Source organism: Vulpes lagopus, chromosome 8, assembly GCF_018345385.1.
Source record: "Vulpes lagopus strain Blue_001 chromosome 8, ASM1834538v1, whole genome shotgun sequence".
In the NCBI taxonomy this organism is placed as follows: Eukaryota; Metazoa; Chordata; class Mammalia; order Carnivora; family Canidae; genus Vulpes; species Vulpes lagopus.
In genome coordinates, this window is record NC_054831.1 from 6,858,930 (window position 1) to 6,881,056 (window position 22,127).

At 43.8% G+C, this 22,127-nt stretch overlaps 1 protein-coding gene across 2 annotated transcripts in view; it reads left to right on the top strand.

Annotated features, from left to right (window-relative positions):
• NGEF (neuronal guanine nucleotide exchange factor) overlaps nt 1–22,127 on the top strand; it is a 102,913-nt gene that overhangs the window by 28,377 nt on the left and 52,409 nt on the right. The window contains exons 2-3 of one of the 2 annotated variants that reach the window (XM_041766591.1): nt 1,469–1,811; nt 5,853–5,967. In XM_041766591.1, the coding sequence (XP_041622525.1) occupies nt 1,652–1,811; nt 5,853–5,967 (275 nt within the window). In that variant the 5' untranslated portion in view covers nt 1,469–1,651. The remainder of the gene's footprint in view (nt 1–1,468; nt 1,812–5,852; nt 5,968–22,127) is intronic. The other variant, XM_041766593.1, reaches the window with a different exon arrangement.

Genomic DNA, 22,127 nt, shown 5'->3' on the forward strand with positions numbered 1-22,127 from the left:
CTCTAACACCTCAATACTTGTTTCTGCTTGGCTGATTATTTATGGGCCAGGTCATCAATGGGATATCAGCAGACCTGCAGGCAGGTAGGAAAGGAAGCAGCATCCTAGGACAAACTTTCTGCATTTATCTTTAGGTAGCTGGTTCCAGGAACCAGAGCCATCCTTAGTCTTCAAATCTCCCTGGCCAGAAATTCCTAATTCCTGCCTTAGGTAAACAAATATATGTTCTGCCTGGAGCAAGGGAAGCCACCCTTCCTGAATATTCTAAGGTCACCTGACCAACTACCCTGATGTGTTTGGACTGGGGTGAGGGGAAGAGAAGGGGGTTGGGAACTCACTCGTGAGGAACTGAGGGCAGTGCCTGGGGTAGCCAGGGCACCTGCTATAAGCAGAGGGGTCAGTGGGAAAGGGCAGGAGTTGCCTCAAGTCCAGACCTCCATTCTTTACATTTTTTTACAGAAGAAAACAGAAACAGAAAAGAAAAGCTTTCCTGAATCTCTAAACTCTATGAAAACATGATAGAAATTCTGCACCTGTAATCAAGAAAGATGTATCTGCATAAACACAGCCTCTACATACAGTTTTTGTACCCCTTAAACCTCCCTAGAGGCCATAGGAGCCTGGGTTCTGGACCCTCATATGGATGGGAAGCCACAATGGACCCTAGCGTGGCTCTCCTGCCTAGCACACCGTCCTAACCAGCTAACACTCTCCTTAGGGATCTGCTATGTCCCTCACCACTCCGAGAGCCCATACCCTAGAAGACCCATGTTGGCAAAAAATGAGGTTTGCCCGGACAGTCCTGGTATAATTGTATTACACCCCTTTTCCTGTGAAGAGTGCCCTGGTTTAGATGGTCTATATCCACTATGGTCACCCCAGAGGAGACAACCATTCTATTACCCCAGCTGGTGGGATGGGGAAGGGCTTGTTCCTACAGCTGCCATACAACGTCATCCTATCAGAGAGGCCCCAATTCTGCCCACCAGACCTTGCCACCAGTGGATGGCAGGAGGTTTGTCCCCACAGGATTCAAGTTTTCCGACTCCTGAATTTACTGTTGTGTGACTGTCACTCGCTAATAGTCCCCAAGACCTTACTTTTGTGTCTGTACATCTTTCCTTTCTTCACTTTGGTTTCCCAGAGTTCTCCTCACTGGTTTTGCTGCTCTTTCTCTTGAATGACTCGAAAGATGTTTACTTGAAAGCTAGTTATACAAGCCACTTTAAGCATTTCCCCAAACTGCATCCTATGAATAAAATAAACAAACTTCAATTATAAAATGATACATGAATGCATCCAAATTGCAGTGGTTAAACTGTAATTTTCATTGACAAAGATGCGGTCGCCCAGATGTGCAGACTATTCCAAATTTTATCAAGTCTGAAGGGGAGTAGAAGACCAGACTCTGAATGGAACATTTAGCCCAGTGACCCGAACTGAAAATTGTTCTCTTTCTATTCCAAAGCACTCAAATCGGTGAAGCTGGAGAGCCTGTTTCCAGTCACTCTAGTGAGAAGCAACTGGACCGATTTCCATGGAGACCAGGGGATCTGGAGGTTTGGGAAAGCCCTAGAAGAAATCGGTGAGCGGTTCCCGGAAGGTTGATATTTCAAGGGACAACGTGAGACCTGAGTTACTCTCTCAGAAGATGAGAGAACACACCACGCCAACCAACCAAGAGATGCAAGGCAGAGAACCCCGCAGCTCCACCCCAATTCAGAGAAACTCCATCTTCAATCGCACCATGAGACGAAGAAGCAAAGGCAAAGCCAAAGACACTCCTGAACAGAACACCCACCACCCAGCAGGTCAGTGCCAGGGACAGCTGGCATCACTGCTGTCCCTTGACTTCCAGGTGGAGTTATCAGGACTGAAAGGCCCTAATTAAATGAGAGAAGAATAAAAGGCCTTGACAAATTGTCAAGGACAGGTGCAATAAAATGAAACACTTCGAAGCTGCTATCTAAAGAATTCAAAGTCCCGCAATATGATGATGTGGGCACTTCAGGAGAAAATGTTGACCCAAATTATACAGTAAGACTGGCTTCTATTTAAAAGAAACATCTTGTTCTAGGACTCAACAAAACACCCCCAGACGTACATTATTCTAGCGGGGAGGCTTGGAGCTGTCCACATTTGGGGATATCTGGGAACATGAGTTTCCTGAGCAGTGAGGTCCTATCTTTGCTCTCTCACTGTTGCTGTGATGCCAGAGTTACTGCTGCAGTGAAAATATCTGAGATTAATACCTTGGGAATAGCTTTGCAGCTGGATCCCTTAATCTTTCAAACCTGTCCCTAGCACATCTTATCTGCTCAAAGTATATTTCTTGAGCAGAATAAGGTTCAGAGACTTCGACAATCGGCAGAGGAGGCTGTCAGAACTGCAAACTCCTTTCTCTGTGACTTACCCGCATGCGTGAGTGGGCAGCATGCTGGGGCTGTGGAGTAGGTGATAGTTTGTTAGCTCCTGGGGGTGCAGCAGCTGCCACCAGTCTGCTACCCTACATGTGCTGGACGTGGCAAAACCTGCTTTAGACCCCGGGATTTCATCAACTCATTCAAGACATTCACTAAACTTCATATCGGGTAGCCTCTGGCCACATGCTAAACCACCCTCGATATACAGAGACAAAACAACAATATTTATTCTTTCTTGTGATTCTGGGGGTTGGTTGGGTGGTTGCTCTGTCTGAGCCACTTTGCCTGACCTCTGCAGTCAGCTGATGGCTATCTGGGGATGGAAGGTCAAGGAAGCCTTGCTAGACTCCCTGGAGGCTAGTGAGCTCGTTGTCCCAAGGTGGGCCTAGCTGAGACTGCTTGTCTCTGTTCTGTGTGGCTGCTCGTGCTCCAGCAGGCTGGCTGGGGCTTGTTCACAGAGCAGCAGGCTTCCCAGAGATCAAGCGCAGAAACCACTTTCAAGAGGCCTGGACTTGGGCAGCCCTGGTTTAGCGCCGCCTTCAGTCCAGGGTGTGATCCTGGAGACCCAGGATCAAGTCCCTCACCGGGCTCCCTGTATGGAGCCTGCTTCTCCCTCTGCCTGTGTCTCTGCCTCTCTCTCTCTCTCTCTGTGTCTCTCATGAATAAATAAATAAATAAATAAATAAATAAACAAACAAACAAACAAACATTTTTTTTTTCAGACAAACATTTTTTTAAAAGGCCTGGACTCAGTACCTGTGGAGTTACTTCTACTACACTCTGCTGGTCCAAGCAGCTCACTTGCCAGCCCAGATAGAAGCAGATGGACAACCCAACCCCACTGCTTGATGAGAGGCGTGGCAATTTGTGGGTGTTTGCTATCTACATAGACTAACAAAATTATGCATCAAGTACCGAATTAAGAGCAAGAAAAATGTGATGGAGGCTATATTCCACGCTAAAGTTGTGGAAGTTGGGTGACTGGTACGTTAGACTCCCCTCTCAACTTTCGTGTATGTTTGGAAATCTTACTAAATTAAAAGTTAGAAATACATTCGCACACAAAGAAGGTTGGAGTCTCTACCCTTAAGGGATCTGCAATATGGTAAAGATGTCATTCTATTGAAAGCAGCATCTCAAAGTTTACAAGACAGGTAAAGGCAAAAAAAAAAAAAAAAAAAAAAAAAAAAAGACCCTTCTGGTGAGGTTAGGAAAGATTCTGCAAAGATGATACTTTACATGAGTATCGGAGGGTTCATGAGGACATGGCCAGAGGGAGAATAGGAGTTAACTTGGCTGAGCTTTTGTAGATCCTCAGTGCTAGGGGTGTCCTTACTATACTCATTTTATTTCATTTCATTTCATTCATTCGTTCACTTACAAGATTCTACTTATTTGAACGAGAGAAAGAGAGAGAGAGAGAGAGAGAACACGAGCAGGGGGAGGGGCAGAGGGAGAGGGCAAAGCAGGGAGCCTGCTCCCCACTGAGCAGGAGCCTGATGCAGGGCTCAATCCCAGTACTCTGGGATGATGACCTGAGCCGAAGGCAGATGCCTAACTGACTGAGCCACCCAGGCACCCCATTACACCCATTTCACAGATTAAAAAACAACAACTGAAGCAAAGAGAGACAGAGTCACTTACCTCAAATCACACAGCTAGTGGGTGGCCTGGCTGGAGCTGGAGTTCAGATCGTTCTCGTCCCAAAGTCTGTGCAGATGGAGAGGGGGTTAGGGTGGCTCTTTCTAACAGGAATATAATGCAAGCCACATATGTTGTTTTAAATTTTCCAGCGGCCACATTAACAAAAGTAAAAAAAAAAATGGGTAAAATTCATTCTAACAACACATGTTGTTGAGCACAATGCATCCACAATATCTTCATTCCATCATGGAGCCAATAATCAATATAAAAAGTTAGTAATGAGACATTTTGTATGTTTTTGTGCTAAGTCTTTGAAATCTGTTGAATTATTGGAAATATTTCATCTGGATTTTGGTTTCATAAGATGTACAGTTAGAAAAGCATATTTGTGTACCCAGACTGTTCCATATACCCTTAAAAGTTTTCTAGTAACTGAATTGAGTATTGGTTTTTACATTTAAATTTAAATTAAGTTAAAAAGAAATGAAGAATTCGGGGCACCTGAGTTGAGCATCTGCCTTTGGCTCAGGTGATGATCCTGGGGTCCTGGGATCGAGTCCCACATCAGGCTCCCTTTGGGGAGGCTGCTTCTCCCTCTGCCTATGTCTCTGCCTCTCTCTGTGTCTCTCATGAATAAATAAATAAAATCTTTCAAAAAAATATGAAGAATTCACTTCCTGAGTCACACTAGCCACATTTCAAGTGCATACTAGCCCCATGTGGCTAGCAGGGGTCCTATCGGATCTTGCAGGGTTAGAGCATTGCAAGCAGACAGAAAAGCAAATACGGCTACCCAGGGTCAGGAGCCGGGGGTCTTTGTGAGCAGGAGCAAAGGTGGGTGTGGGGTTGCACCTAAGATGAGGCTGGAGAGGGGAACCGTGTCAAGGTGGAAAGAGTTGTGTGGCTTCCCAAGCCAAGCCGAGAATGCCGACGCCAGAGTAACTAGAACAAGGGTCACTTCACTTCTTGCCACCCTCAAAGATGCATTGATGTCCAGACCATAAATATTTTCATCAGACTGAGAGTTTTATTTTTAAAGTTATTCCCTGTTTTACTTCCCTGGAGCTAACTCCCAAGACAGCCCAGAGCTGCTTGATCCAGAGTCCAAGGGGAAAATGCCCCCTGCTCTGCCTCCAAGAAGCAGACAAAACGGATCAGCTGGCATCGGGCTTCTCTGGCCCATTCCCACACGACAAAAGAAGGTTTGTGCTCTGGGTTCACAGTTTGTGACTGCGGTGGGGAAGCTCTGCTGGATGGCAGCCTTTTCAAAGTCACACAACCTGACCGATCACCCACCCACGGGTGATCTGACGCTCCAGGGGTGGGAGCTTGACTTATCATTTAATAGCGATTGGAACTTGGACCTTGTCAAGTTAGATGTTAAAAGATTGATGAATTGCAAATGATTTTTGTCCAGTAGAAACAGGAACACTGGTAGTTCTGGTTTTCTTGGCCTCTGAGACATGAATCTAAGTTTGCAATCTCATTTCTAATATTCTTTTGCCATTGACTGCACACACACACACACACACACACACACACGTATGCACATGAAGTTTCTTGCATCATAATCATAATGTTTGTAGAGACGGCATCCCAGGTCACCAAATACGTGCAAGCCGTGGCAAATTCCCCTCCAAGGGTGTGAGAGGAAGAACAGCCCTCCTCATTCCTCTTCCTGCCCCCTCCCAGGGTGAACTTGCTACTGTCCCTGTCACAGAGAGAACTGCCTGGAAGAGGGGAGATGCCTATTTTCTAACTCCCTGCCTTTCTTAAATGTCACAGACTCACTGGAAAATGGACAGTCTGTAAATGAGCCCCTGACCCTGAATTCGCCCCAGAGCAGAATGCTTCGGTGGAGAATCCCAAAACAGCCAGACCCAGGAGCCAAGAGAACAAGGTGAGAGATAACAAACTGCAGGAGCGGCTGGTTAATGACCAGGTATGGAGGGGGGACCATTGTGGCAAAGTCTTGGCAGGTCTGCAAGCGCGTCTTAGGTATTTTTTTTCAAGTAACGTGTTACCCATATTAAAGAAAGCAAAAACAACAACAACAACAAAAGAAAACAAAAAGACTCCACAATCTTCTTTTTTAAAAAAAATTACCCATTGTTACTCTTCCATCACAAAACTAGGAAATTGTACATATTACAGATTTTGAGAAGTAGAAAAGGAAAATCGCTGTATTGCACCACCACCAGAGAGGTTTTAATGTGTTGTAACTGTTGCAAGGCTTTTTATCCCCTTATATGGTTTATGACTATTTTCTCTTCATAAAATGTGATTTACTCTATATCCTGTCTTTGAATTTACTTAATAGTATATCAAAAATACTTCCGCATGTTACTAAATATTTTTCTACACAATCGGTCAATGACTATAAAATAATCTATAGTATGATTAGTATAGTATGATTATTTTTTTTTAATTTTTTTTTTTTTTATTTATGATAGTCACAGAGAGAGAGAGAGGCAGAGACACAGGCGGAGGAAGAAGCAGGCTCCATGCACCGGGAGCCCGATGTGGGATTCGATCCCAGGTCTCCAGGATCGCGCCCCGGGCCGAAGGCAGGCGCCAAACCGCTGCGCCACCCAGGGATCCCTAGTATAGTATGATTAGATTGCAATTCATTAATCATGCTACTATTCTTGGGCATTTGGGTACTGTAGCAGCTAGGAGTAAATTTAGCTGCATGTAACCAAAAAGCCCAAATGGCACAGCTTAAGGAGACAGAGATCTATTGTGGAGGAAGCCTGGGGGGTTGAGACAGCAGCTCCTTCATGCCTGGAGGGACCCAGTCTCCTACGCAGTTGTCAAGGTGATTGCCAGAGCTCCGGCCATCACAGCCACAGTTCAGGAGGAAAGCAGAGGGTGGTGGGGTGCATGCCAGCGTACTCTGCTCTCCTTTTAAGGAGCTTCCCTGAAGCCCACTCAACAACTAGTGCTTATACCTCATAGACCCAAACTGACTGGGTCCTATTGCCACCTGCGCTTGCTTGCAAGGGAAGCTGGGAAATGTATGTCTCTTTCAAAGCAGGTCTGTCTCCACCTCCAGTAAATTGGTTCCATACTAAGGAATAAAGGAGAATGGATACAGAGAGGCAACAGCAATCCCTGACCCAAGGGAGTTTCCATTTTTTGCTGGTTTGTAAACCACACTATGATAAGTATCATTGTGGCAAAATCCTGGTACGCGCATCACTCGTTATTTCTTTAGGCTAAATTCCTAGAAATGCCACACCTCCTACAAATCCCTGGATAGTTGCAAGGAAATAGTATTCCTATATTCGTACCGGGGAAGTATGGGCTAAGCATCTCATCCTGGAACCAGGTGGTAGGCATCCTTTCACTTCCTGATACTGCTTTGACCACAGGCCCTTTATTTTATATATTTATACTTAAAATGTTTATACATCTTATACATTTATATAATTTATTAAATTATATATTTATTATATAAAATTATATATTATGTATAATTTAATAATTTAAATAGGTAACACACTATACTACAATGTAAATACTTTGATAAAAATATGCATTTATTGATATGAATAAATGAGTACCTAGTTCACTTCACATAATTCTACATTAAAGGCAGCTGCTTCCTGTTGCCTCTGTTCTGGTGTAAGAGCCAAAGAACAACACTGTAAATATCTGCCCACCCACACAGGACACGCCAAGAGACAGTGGATGAAGTCGCTCATCCTTCACGTCCAGGGCTCACTTGGCAGGAGTGACAGTACAAATATTTGACCAGCAGGACCCAACACTGTAGCAGGAGTCCCAGAGGAGCAGCAGAAGGCCCCTGGGAGTGAGGAAGGGAAGAGATCAGTATGCGAATGTTTCCATATTTTCATAATCAATAAAAAAGAGGATAAGGCTATAGAACTTGGCCAGCAGGTTTTGTTTTGGACAAAGACCTTCAACTGTTTGGATGAGGCCCACCCACATGGTGGAGGATAAACTGCTTTATTCAAAGCCAATTGATTAAAGTGTTAATCTCAAAAAACATCTTCACAGAAACAGCCAGAATAATATTTGACCACGTCTAGGCATCATGGCCCAGCCACGTGGACATCTGAAATTAACCATCACATCCCCCATCTTCACCCTAGTGAAGTGGGTTTCAAGAGAACCACCTGGAAATCTCTGACATCTGGGGCACACAAGGGCCAGAAGCTGGCTTGCTCCTGGGAACATCTAGAGATGAGCTGGCCGACAGCCTCATGGTAGGGGAGGAGAGGGCTGAGCAGGGAGTGAGGAGCATCCAACCAAAGGCAAGGCAGAGGCACATGTTTTCTTGAAGTCAAGTGTGGACCTCAAGGAAGGAAACCAGTTATGAACCACTTTGAAAAGGACTCCACCAAGGAGTCATGAAGTGGCCACTTGAGAGCTTTGCACATGCCCAAGAACTGTGGATAGAGACCCCCAATGAGGTATTTCTGAGAATCCCCCAGGAGTGCCCCACTCTGAGGGCCCAATGGCTAGGGGGGCAGGATCCAGAGGCTTCCCAGCTGTGGCAGGCCTGCACTGGGAGAAGAGGGCTGCTGGTACTTTGTAGTAATTCTGGGGTGATCTCTGGAAAACTGAGCAAAAGACACCATCTGTTTGTACCCTAAGAGTGACCAGAGAAGCTCTGCCTGAGATTTCATTCAAGGCCTGGACAGGACAGGTGGTGCCAATCGCAAGCAGGTGGAAGTGGGGTGTGGAGTGGAAAACTGGAACCCCTTGCTATTTGCACCCTAGCCAGTCCAGCTGGCCCTGGGCTTCCTTCTGTCTTGCGGCCTAGTGAGGACAGAGATTCTGGAGAGCTTACTTAGGTCAATCTTGGGATCCCCACTATGATCATTGTTTCTATTATGTCTTCTGAACTGGATTTCCATGGCAGGGTAAGTCACAATGTACCTGCTATGGAAAAAAGTTTTCTGGAGGAAAAAATCCTCCTGATGGGCTATCAGGCTCCCAGGGCTTTGAGCTATTGCTTTTTAAGGTAAAAACCAAAATATGAATTTCTCCTGGGAACGCAGGAGCCACCATACATCAGGGTGTGTTTGACATAACACGTCTGGGGTACCACTACTGTGTGCCGTGCACACGGAGCCTCATTTCGCCAGCACCAGGCTCAGACTCATTTGGAGATTCAGGCCTTTATGAGTAAAGAAATGCAATCCCTACTCTGGCCCACATCCCGTGTCCCCACCTTTGTGCACTGTGTCCCTCATTCAAAGTGCCATGGTCGAGTCCAAGCATGTCTTGCTACGTTTCCACAGTCACTTCCCCAGGGTCCGTACCTATCCACTCCTGCTGGAGGCCTTTTTGCTCTAAGTTGGGAAAATAATTCCGTCTCCTAGATTTGTGCATGTAAATGCAGGCTTCATGATCCAAATTTAACAGAGAACAGAACAGAAAAGGAAAGGAAAGGAAGGAACCCTCCATGGTACAAAGACTGGGAGCAACTGAGGATGTAGAGTGTCCACCTCGTGCAGAGCCCCAAGTATCCTCTCTTTCTTTTTTGTAATTGTCACTATAGTTACTGTTTTCATAAAGGTAATTTTAAAAGGACTCATTGAAGGAAATCTTACAGCAAAATGTACCAACTTGGGGCATATGGTGTGACGAATGTATCAGTCAGCTCAGCGGCCGTAACAAATACCACAGACTGGGTGCTTAAGCAGTACATTTATTTACCATCACGGTGCCAGCGTGGTCAGGCTCTGGGAGGGCTCTATGCCTGGCTTGCAGACAGCCACCTTCTCCTGCGTCCTCACATGCTGGACGGAGAGAGAAAGCAAGCTCTGGCCTCTTCCTCTTCACCCTTATGACCTCATCTAAACCTAATTATCTTCCAAAGGTCCCATCTCCAATACTATCACGTGGGGGTTAGGGCTCCCACATGTGAATTTGGCCAGGTGCGGGGGGCACAATTCACTTCACAGCAATGCATTTGTATATACATATACACCCACTTCACCATTGTTACATAACAAAAAATTTAACTGAGTGATTTTAAAGCTCTAACTGGTTTCATTAATCCCTTCATGAATTGGGCAGCACCCCATCTAGCAAGTAGAGGGGAGCTCCGAATGGCTACACGAAGGGAAAGGTTTTTCAAGGCAATGTAAGGATATCAGGAACAGGAAAAAAAAAAAAGTTTTATTTCAGGGGAGGTCACCTTCATCTGGGGACAAAGAGTTTTAGTTGGTTTACCTCATCTTCCATTAGGGGATGGAGAGGGACCCTGTGACAGATCGCCTTATCTGTGCCGGTCAGAACATTCCTGACGGACCAGGTACAGGTTATATCCCTGCAGTGTTGAAATGGTTCTTAGGTTAGGTGTTGAGAATTGGTTTACTGACCCGGATTCTTAATGTAAGTGGCACCATCTTGGGCCTCTGGTTTTCTTTTTAACACCATCAACCAGATCAAGGAACAGAAACATTCCCATTGTCCCATGAGGCTCCCTAAGACCCTTTTTTGCAGTCGGCACCTAACTCTCTCAGGTATAACTATCTTCTGATTTCCAACACCTGTGGCTTAGTGTTGCTGGTTCTTGAACTTCGTGTGAGTGGGATCAATCATACAGTGTGCACTCTCTGGTATCGGACTTATTTTTCTGAACATACCATTTGTGAGGTTCCTCAAATGTATGTATATCAGACTGCTCTTTTTATTGCTAAGAAAAGTACCACAATTTGTTTATCCATCTTTCTGTTGGATTTTTGGACTGTTTCCAGTTTTTGACCATTATAAATAAAGTTGCTATGAGCATTCTTAGACAGTCTTTTTGTGGATGTATGCACTTATTTCTCTGAGTGTGTGCCCAGAAGTGGAAGTGCTGAGTCTTAGGATAGGTATATGCTTGACAGTACTGGGAAGAGCCAAATAATTTCTCAAAACAGTATGACTATTCTACACTCATACCAGCAAGATATCAAAGTGCCAGTCACTTCAGGTCCTGGCAATGCTTGGAAATGTCGGTCTTTGTAGTGGCATCTATTCTCACATATTGTGGTTTCTCGCTGCGGTTTTAATTTGTATTCCCCTGATGACTAGTGATATTGAGCACCTTATCATATATTTATTGGCCATTTGTGTATCTTCTCTTGTGAAGTTTCTGTTCAAGTCTTCTGCCTATTTTAAAATTTTATTAATTTGTAGGAGTTTTTTAAGATTTATTTATTCATGAGAGGCACGGAGAGAGACAGAGAGAGGCAGAGACATAGGCAGAGGGAGAAGCAGGCTCCCTGAGAGGAGCCTAATGAAGGACTGGATCCCAGATCCCAGGATCACGCCCTGAGCTGAAGGCAGATGCTCAACCGCTGAGCCACCCAGGCGTCCCATTTGTAGGAGTTCTTTATATATATTTTAAATACAAGTCCATGGTTTTATATATATATATATACTGCAAATATATCCTACCAGTGTGGCTTCTCTTTTAATCTTCCTATCTTTTAATGATCAGAAATGTTTATTTTGATGAAGATTAATTTATCAATTGTTTTTTGTGTTTTTCCTTTTCTGTCCTAATTAAGAAATATTTGATTACTGGGCAGCCCAGGTGGCTCAGCAGTTTAGTGCCGCCTTTAGCCCAGGGCCTGATCCTGGAGACCCGGGATCGAGTCCCACATCAGGCTCCCTGCATGGAGCCTGCTTCTCCCTCTGCCTCTCTCTCTCTCTCTTTCTCTCTCTGTGTGTGTGTGTGTGTGTGTGTGTCTCTCATGAATAAATAAATAAAATCTTAAAAAAAAGAAATATTTGACTACTTTAAAGTCATAAAGATATTCTCCTAGGTTTTTCTTGTAAGAGCTTTATACTTTTAGCTTTCCCATTTAGATCTCTGGTCTATGCATCAAGTTGCTCTAGTGTCATTTATTTAAAAAAAAAAAAAACAAGAAAACCTTCTCTTCCCCTAGTGAATTGCCTTGGTGCTTTTTTTCCCCTCAAAAACTCCACTGACTGCAGACATGTGGGTCTTTTCAGGACTTTTATTCTGCTTCATTGATCTAAGTGTCTTCCTTATGCCAATATCACACTGACTTAAATACTGTAGCTTTGTGCTAAGTCTTAAAATCTGGTAATGCAAGCTCTCCTACTTTGTTCTTTTTAAAGATTGTCTTGGCTATTTTAAGTCCCTTGCATTTCCATATAAATTTTAGAATCAGTTTGTCAATTTCTACTCTAAAAAAATGTCTGCTAGGATTTTGGTTAAGATTGCATTGTCTCTATAGATAAATTTGGATATGACTGACACCTAAAAATTAGCACCTTAAATTGTTCAATCTATGAACATGTCCTAACCTACTGTTTATTTAGATATTCCTTAAATTAATCCAGTGATGATCTGTAGTTTTTAATAGGGGATTTACACATATTTTAATTACATTGGTGCCTAAGTATTTATTGCTTTTGATCCTGTTTTAAATGATTTGTAATTTCACTTTTCAATTGCTTATTGGCAGTTTAAACATAATTAACTTTTGCATAGCTGCCTAGTATTCTGTGATCTTGACACATTCACTTATTAGTTCTAATTATTTGTATATTTCTTTGATTTTCTATGCACCCAATCTTGCCATCTGTGAGTAAAGATAGCTTTAGTTCTTTTTTCCCCAATCTTCATGCCTTCTACTTGTTTTTTCTTGCCTTATTGCACTGGCAGAGACTTCTACTACAAGGTTGAATAGAGGTGTTGGGAGTAATATCCTTGTTTTAGTTCCTGGTCAACAATGCTTTGATTGCAAGGATCAGAAACCTACTTCAACTTGCTCAGTGAAAGAGGGATATTATAAGGAAGCTGGAATCCCAAAGCATCCAAGTATAAGAGTGAAGCCCAGCTTGACAGAGATGGAAAAGCCATCAGGAACCAGAGCCACTTTCTCATTTTCTTGAAGGCTGTGGGCTCCACTTCTCACTACTTCTCTCTATGGCTTGTTCTATTCTCCTGCTCTCTCCTCACACCGGCTTCTTCTCACTACCTATCAGCTTGTGTATGACCCAAAATGGCAGCCATAGATAGTATAATTTTTCACAGCCAATGGTTACTTCCTTTTGTGTCTCTTAGAAAGAACTTCTAAGGAAAAGAATCTGGTTGGCCAGGTATTTATCTCTGGGTCAATCTGTTTAAAGAACAGAAGATAGGATTAATGGGGCTATTCACACTGCATCAGTGGGAGCCACGTTTAAGAATATGTTTGAGATGTGTGTGAAGGATAGCCAGGCACTCAAAACATATCTACTATAGTAGAGTCTGGATCTCCTGCACAAGAGAATGCCAAAGGGGACATGAGTGAGGTTAGAAGCCGCAGAATGCAAGCAGCTGGAGTAGGGATTAGAGTAGATTAGAAGACTGAGGTCCATCAAAACCCCGAATGGCCCAGAAACCAGTCTTCCAGTTTGCAAGAAGCTTAGGTGGTGCTACTCTGGAGTGTGTGATGTTTTTAGTAGTCAGTGCCTGCCCGGAGGTTCTAGAATTGTCCACAACATACCCATGGGTGTTCTGCAAGTCTTCTTCCATATGCCAACAGCAGGGGTGTCAAAGCGCCACAGGCAAGAGGGAAGTACAATTACTATGGACAGATGTGCTAGAAAGAGGGCAACAGAAAGGGAACTAACATTTGTAGTGCCTTTATGTGCGCGGTCTCTTTAAATCTCTTATGGTTATCCCTAATTCAAAGACAAGAAAACTAAGTCTCAGCAAAAGATGATGACCGGGTTACCTGAGGTTGCACAGCTAGTGAGACAACTAGATCATGAATCCAGAGGCTCTGACTCCACACTCCATGATCTCTCTCCAGGCTGTCCCAGATGAAGGTATTGCCAGGCTGAACTTGGCTATAAGAAGGAGGGTATTCCTGTTAACCTGCTCACAGAGCCCAGAGGCACAGGGCACCTCCTACCCCAGTCCATTGCCAGATTCGTCCCTCAGAGGTCCTCTCAAGTCAAGGTGTTACACACTGGATCTTTACCACAGATGCAATGTCACAAGTCAGGGCTCTAGTCCCAGAAATCATTTCATATCACAAAAAATAAATTGATAAATATGTATATATAGATATACAGGAAAAGAACAGAACTCAAACATGTGCTTTTATAAAGACATTTCTACATAAAATTAGACTACATTATAGAATTTCATGTTGGACAATTTTTCTGCATGAACTGAACAGGCTGATGCTTAAAATATTTGTCCACTGACTGTCCAACTGAAAATACCTTTGCTTTTCCTGGCAGTGCTCTGAGGGATTCGCAGGAGTTCATTATTCCACGGATGGTCAGCCTGCATTAGGTATTAGAATCATCCTAGGGCTGACACTCAGGGAACAGACAGGGGCAGCCTCACTAAGTGTTAGCAACTCTGCTCCAGCTGGTTCAGCCAGGCCCTCCTGATTATTAAATATTGTAACTGTTATTCCTGGCTCCATCTCCAAAATGGTCATTGCCATGAAATCCTCCACTGACACCAAGGACTCAGGCATGGCATTGTGAGTCTTTGAAGGCTGATATAGGGCAAGGAACGGTTTCCATATTGGAAACTGTACATGTTTCCATGGAAATGTACAAGTTCCACGTAGCATAACCCTGGGGGCAGCTTGTCAGATGTTCATAAATGCTAGTTTGAGCTGTTACTAGGAGAGTCTCATAGTCTTTACAAAATCTGTAAACGTAAGAAATAAATATTGAGTCACTGCTGGTTTGGGGCTGCCTCCTTTATTCAAGGACACTATTTTTGAGTTTTGCTATTAGTCAGTCATTTGAGGCAATAGAGGAGCTGAAGAAATGCAGACTGACTATAATCAGCCTCTAGGTCTACCGAATTACAAGAAACAGGAAAGAAAGAAACAGGCACAAAACAGTGCAGATGCATCCACCAAAATCCAAACAATGGAACAAGACAAATGACCCCACATCTCAATAAACTGCAAGGAGAAAACAAGAAGGGGATATTAACAACCGTACTGTGTAGCTCTTATTCGAATCCAGTTTCAAACACTCTGGGAAGAAAAGCTTCAAAAACAACCAGGCAAATTTGAACACACATCAGATATTTCATGATGCTGAGAAATTCCTGTTAATTTTTAAAGGTGTATGAAGGGTATTGAGGTTATTTTTTTAAGGGCCCTTATCTTTGCAAGATACATTATGAAATATTCTTGAATGGGATGATATGATGTCTGGGTTTTGCATCAAAATAATCCTGGGAAGGGGCAGGTAGGAGTAGAGATGCAAGGAAGCAAGCCACCAGTCCATAGCTATTGAAGCTGGATGGAAAGTATTTGGGAGAGGTCATTTATTTCTATCTACTTTAGTATTTGTTTGGAATTTCCCATAATAAAAAGTTCACTTTTTATTATGTTAATTTTTTGAAAGCTTATTTTAAAAAATAAAATAAAAAGGCAGGAGCTGAAATAAGGAGACCCTTCAGGCCACCCTACCTCCTTGCCTATGTCCTCTCCTCCAGAAGGTTGGGGAGAACCATCAGCTCTCACTGCTGGTCACGGAGGCCTGGGAGGCATTAACTGTAGGGTGCTTGCAGGCAAGACCATGCCAAATTTCGTTCTCTCCTGAGCACCTAGCACACATCTGACACACCAGAAGAACTCAATATTTGCAACCTACTGATGAGATTGATGAATGAATAAATGAATGAATGAATGCAGATTCCCTGAGCAGAGGTTTCTACTGCAGGACTTGACACATCTGTGGAGACTGGTCCAGCAGGGGACCAAGAATGTGCAGACTAAGGCTCTTGCAAAGCCGGGTTACAGTGTCACCAGGATGGATAAATACTCTGCAGCTTTGGCAAGAATGTAGCATCTCTAGCGCAGAGGGGTTGGCTTGCCCAGCGGCCTTTTGGAAATAGCCCACTTTCTCACGTCCCCTGGTAAGAGACGAGGCCCAGCGCCCTCAGCAGTAAAGATGCAACTAGAGCTTCGCAATTAATTTCCTCTCTGGCTCCCCCCAACCTGGGCACTGGCTGGGGCCCTGGGATTGCCCACCCAGTCTGTGGACCATAAACAAAGGACAGGAGAGCCTTCGAAGGATCTCAGGCCACTTAGACGTGGTGACTGATGAGGTTTGAATTTTCTATCTCTGAAATTGTTTCTATTTTTACCCTGTCTCAGAACAAATATAACTGTGGCTTATGTTTCACAGTTTATGCAGCTAATTTCATGTATTTCTGACAGCTCTAATCTTATTTTCAGCAGTTCTGAACTTTTTCCCCCTGTTAGTAAGTTGGAGGGCACGGCCCCACCTGCCCACGAGGCCTGGGGGCAGGGCCAGGGCTGGGCGGGGCTAGAGATGGGCATGGCCCCGCCCCGCGGTGATGGACAGGCTCAGGAAACAGGAGCTCAATCTTAAGGGGTCAAGCAGGCTGCCTTTGGGATTTGCTGACTCCCTTAACATTTAAAATAATAATAACAACAATAATAATAATAGGCCTTTGGGCTGGGCTTGGAGCATGGATTTTACTCACTCATAATTACATCTTTAGTGTTTTAAACTGCAGACACCTTCCCACTTATTAAATTTTCCCCTTGGGTTAGTTTTGCCTTATTTTAGTTATGCCGATTTATCTTGGCTATCATTCTTTTCATGTTTAAACTTCTTTACATTGCCCTTTTATCTTCCTTCTAACTTGCCCTCTATTTTAATCACCTTAAAAATGTTTTCCTTTTATAATTAGGACCACTATTAAAATTCATGGCTTCTGGATTTGCTTTAATGTCAAATCCCCTTTTTCCCCCCTTTACTTTGTTTTTATCTTACTATTTAAATCCCTAAGCTTCTGGGGATTTGTTGGCTCTAATTTATTGTTTTATTTCCAATTTCTTTCTGACTATAATCCTTCAAATGCCCTTTTATTTTGTTTGCTTGACTGATTATAACCTTAACTTTTTCAGCAACCTAACTTTCATTCTTAAATTACTTTATTGCTTCTATCTATCCTTCATGCATAATGTTAATTATTCTATTTCTTTTGTTAGTCATGATCTTGTACCTTATTGGTGTGGTTTTTTTTTTTTTCTAGTTCTTTTGACTTCTTAATTAAACATTTTTTACCTTGTGGGCTGTCTCTGGGAAGGATGCGGAAGCCTGGGGGAGGGGACCCAGGAAGCCTGTTTCTCTGATCTTTAAGACTCGACCTCTCTGACCTTCAGAGGCCCAGGAGGGTCCCCAAATAGGCAAGAGAAAAAAAAAACTCAGAGCAGAATTGGAGTCCTGGATCAGCCTCATACCAGCATGTGGCATCAGCTAAATAAATCCTTCCTCTCCCCATACCACAATCACCTCCTAGCATAAAGGAGAAGTGCTGGGTATTAACAAGAAAATACTTCGAGAGACCCAGCACATACAAGCACATGACAAACTGCCTCTGGGACAGAAGAATACAGTAAAATTCAGAACCCTGCCAAACTGAACAAGGTAGTCCGCCCAAAATGCAAAACCTGAATCTAATCACAGAAAACATCAGGAAAATCCAAATCAAGAAACATTCTACAAAATAAGTGGCCTGAAATATTTGTAAGTATTGAGGTTACAAAAATTAAGCAAAGATTTCCAAACTGATGAAACCCGGAGAGGCCAGACATCTAAACGCAATGAGTAACCCTACATTGGATCGTCTTGCTATAGAGGACATTATTGGGACAATAGGCGAAAGCTGAATGGAATCTGAGCATTAGTAACCAATAATCTATCAAAGTTGACTTCCTGATTTTGGTGTTTGTATTTTGGTTACATAAGAGCTAGTTTTTGGTTGTGGAAAACATACATTGAGAAGTGTCTGAGGACCTGAGGACAATGACACATTAGATCAGCAACGCACTCTCCAATGGTTCAGGAAAAGTACCCCAAAACATTACTTTGTGCTGTAGAGTTGGCCCTTGAAAAAGACAGGAGTTAGGGGCGCCAACTCCCATGCAGTCAAAAATCCACATCTAGTTTTTAACTCCCCCCAAATTAATTACTAATATCTTACCGTTGGCCAGAAGCTTTATCAGTAACATAGATAGTTGATTATCACCTATTTTGCATGTATACTACATACTGCATTCTTATTCTTATAATAAAGTAAACTAGAGAAAAGAAAATGTTATTAAGAAAATCATAAGGAAGAGAAAATACATTTACATTATTATATTGCAATAAAAAAAAAATCTACGAAGAGGACCTATGTATGCAGTTCAAACCCATGCTGTTCAAGGGTCAACTGGGCTTGTAATTTTTGGGATTCTTTCGAAATGTAAAAAAAGATAATTTAAAAGTCTTGAGGAAAAATAAAAGACCACAGGCTCCACATCTAGATTCCCAGGATTGACTCTTGCTCCAGCATTTACAGCCCAAGTTACTTAGTCGTTCTTTCTTTCAGTTTACTCATCTTTAAGTTGGGGGTAATAAAAATGCTTAACTCATTATAAGTAATAGCAGTAAAACAAGTTATATCTATAAAGCACCAAGGACTATGATGGCTACCCCAACACATGTGCTACCTGTTATTACCTCTCAATGATTTGTACCTGCTATACTCCAACACCACCACCCCCAACTCCCTGCAATGTTGCCTAGATAGTTCTATTCCTCCTCCAGGTCTCAGCCCTTCCTAGGGGTTAGGCCTCCCCTAACCCACCACCCCTCCTTTACACTTTCTGCTTCAGGCTGCATAAGAAACTCCTTTCTTGAGTTCTCACAGCACCATATAAAATCTCCATCATGGATCCTAGTTTGTTTGTTTGTTTGTTTTTTAAGATTTTATTTATTTATTCATGAGAGACACAGAGAGAGGCAGACACACAGGCAGAGGGAGAAGCAGGTCCATGCAGGGAGCCCGATGTGGGACTTGATTCAGGGACTCCAAGATCTCGCCTGGAGCCAAGGGCAGGCACCAGACCGCTGAGCCACCCAGGGATCCCCTGGATCCTAGTTTTTTTTTTTTTTTTTTTGGATCCTAGTTTTTAATTTCCCCACCACTTGTCTCTTCTATTAGATGGTGACTAGTTTGAGAGCTGGGCTGGAATCTTTGTTCATGGTCACATCCCCAGGCCTAAGACATTTGAATAAATAGATGAATTAATGACTTGGATTCATGCCTCCCCTGTCAGAGAATATAGAATGAAGTATCCATTTTTAAGTCATGAATGTTATTCCAGGACCCACTTCCAGAGAGCACCATTCACACTGTCATCTATGTAAAAGGCAGCCTGGAGTTGAGCAGTGCACAGCCTGAGCTACTGTACACAGCAGACCTGAACAGTTGGCTTCATAGATGATCTGCTCTATTATCCATATGTCAATAGGAAGAATGAATTGTTTTTGTGGTTAGCTGCTCTAAAACAAACATAATTCATTTTAGTAGACATTTCACCCATGCAAACCGTGGGAATCCATTTATATGTTCATTTAATGAATATTAATTGAGCACCTTCACTGTTCTAAGTGCTGATTTCTATCAGAAAACTCCTTATTTGGTGACTCAGGGGGACATTTAGCAACTACCACCCCTGGCAGCTTCCCAGAAAGCCCCAATGTCCTAAAACCCATGATCCAGGAGCCCATTGTTGGGCCTCAGCTGTGTAACTTTGATGCATTCTTGCTTGGAAAGCTTTCCAGGACCCAATCCCCTTAGTCACGCTCCATGGAAGAGATGGTGGCCTTGACAGCCTATGTCCTGCAGCAAACCCAGAACTGCTCTTCTAGGGAAGATGCTGACTCTGGGCAGATCAACCCCAGTAGAGGACAGGGATGCTGAGAATTCTGTCCCCCTTCCAATTTTCATGAAAGAGTATATATGTCAGCCATCCTCTGGACTTACTTATTCATTCGTTTGTTCATCCATTCATTTTAACCATGTTGGTTGTATAGGCGTAGCTGTCTCAAATTTAAATTATCAATACCAAAAGCAAACACACCAATCCCTTTTCAAAGATACATTGATTAAAGCAATTGATTGTGTGTCTAAGACTTTCCAGCAAAAATATGCCAAAGTAAGAAAACACAATGTCCTGAAATGTTATTTGGCAAATGACACTATTTCTCGTAAACTACAACTAGAAGAACATTGTAGTCACTGTGAGGGCAATCAATATCTCCATTTAAAGGTACAGGATTCTCTGATAGGTCACCTTCCAAAAGTCCTAGCACCTATACCTACTGATGGAGAAAGCGAGTTCTAGACAACACAGTGAATGCCATTGATTTAAAAAGTTTCTGAAATTAGAAGTATTACCTGCTCCACAGTGTTGTGAGAAATACATGGGAAAATGTACAGATGACATTTAAAATGGTGCTTGCAGCACAGCAGGTGCTTGGTAAATAAATGCCTGTCGGAGTTTAGAGAGCTTGAGTTCCCTCTGCAATTTTTATTTAAAAGATTTTATTTATTTATTCATGAGAGAGGCAGAGACACAGGCAGAGGGAGAAGCAGGCTCCCTGTGGGGAGCCCGATGTGGGACTCGATCCCAGGACCCCGGGGTCACACCCTGGGCTGAAGGCAGATCCAGGTCTTATTCCCAGGCTGCACCACCCTCACCCGCAGTGCTTGGACCTGATCATTTTGTGCTTTCCTTCCACCCTTCAGCTCTGCCTCTGGCTTACTTTAAAAAAAAACTGGTGCTCAAAATTCCGTGTCACACTGACTGTAGCGGTACCATCGAGCATGCCACCCTTCATGCAGCGTGAGGAGCCATAGGAGAAACGGCTGGTTCTGCCCAGAAATGATATACTGGGATTTCTACCCACACAGGGAACTGGAGCAGGCTGGGAGGGGGCGCTCCAGAGAGAGCAAAGAGCGAGTGATGTGGCCCTCGGAGCCCTGCGGGTAAGGGCGCCCCAAACGAAGTGCTACACCGCCCGCTTCCTTTCTTCTCTCTGACGAGGCTAATTGGCACTGTGGGCCTCTTAAATCCTCACCCTGCCAGTCATGCAACTATAAAACCCAAATTGAGATCTTGACTCTGTGCCGTAGAAGAAGAACAAGCCCGATTTTGGCCAAGTTTAAACATTACACCAGGAGTCAGCATCTTCCCAGCTTGCAAAGTCACCTGTCTGCCAAGAGATGGCCATCACCCCTGGGCTGGGGACAAAGAGCCCCCTGTGTGTGAGCAAAAGAGATGAGATGGCAGGATTGGAGGTCAAGGCAGAAGAGCCCTTCCTGGGTGGCTCATTTTACCCAGAGTCGGCTCCACCTAAAGAGGGCCGCGGGAAGCGCCTGGGATGGGGCAGTGCTGGCCCACTGGAGAGGCAGTAAGGACGCAGCATCTCTGTCCACTTTGGAGTTTCAGTTCTGGCGAGTGTCAAACTCACAAGATGGGGCAGCAACACCGGGTGTCCTCAAAACTTCTCTGGCAAGAGAAGTGTGTGGGAGCCCACCTCCAAGGTGGCCCCAAACGCCAGCACCCAGTGTCCACCCTCCTGCTGAGCGTGGCCTGGACTTTGTGACCATTTCTAACAGGTGTACAGAATGGTTATGAATTGAAGTCAAGGTCACAAAGGATGGTGGGCATCAGGGACGCTGAGCCAGAGCGCCAGGCTTCCTGACCCTCAGAAGCTACATGAGACAAGAGACATCACTGTAAGCTGCAAAGTCTTGGGGCCGTTTGTTACACAGCAGTAGATAACTACTTCACTGGGAACATTCTATGAACTGGGCTAGAAGGTAAATTCTACATAAACTCATCAGATGCTGGGCAAGATCCATGGCATGGAGTCCTTGTAAGCCCACCTGACTTTCTCATGTTCCCCATGCCTGAGGGTTACCAGCCCTTCAACACACACACACACACACACACACACACACACACACACACACAGCCCCTGTGGGGCAGCTGAGATGGCTCTGCCTGGAAGCACTTCCTTGCTTCACACTCTCCCCTCCCTGGTTGCTCCCCTGCTCCCCGCACTTTCCCCGAGAGCTCCTCCTTAATGAATCATCAGTGCCAGTCTTTGCCTCAGGGGAATCTGACCTAAGATACTCCTTGTTAAAACCTAGCCTCCTTGAAAAAAAAAAGAAAATTCAAGATATCTCATCTTACTAAAATTTCCCCTTCGAGTGATCAGACT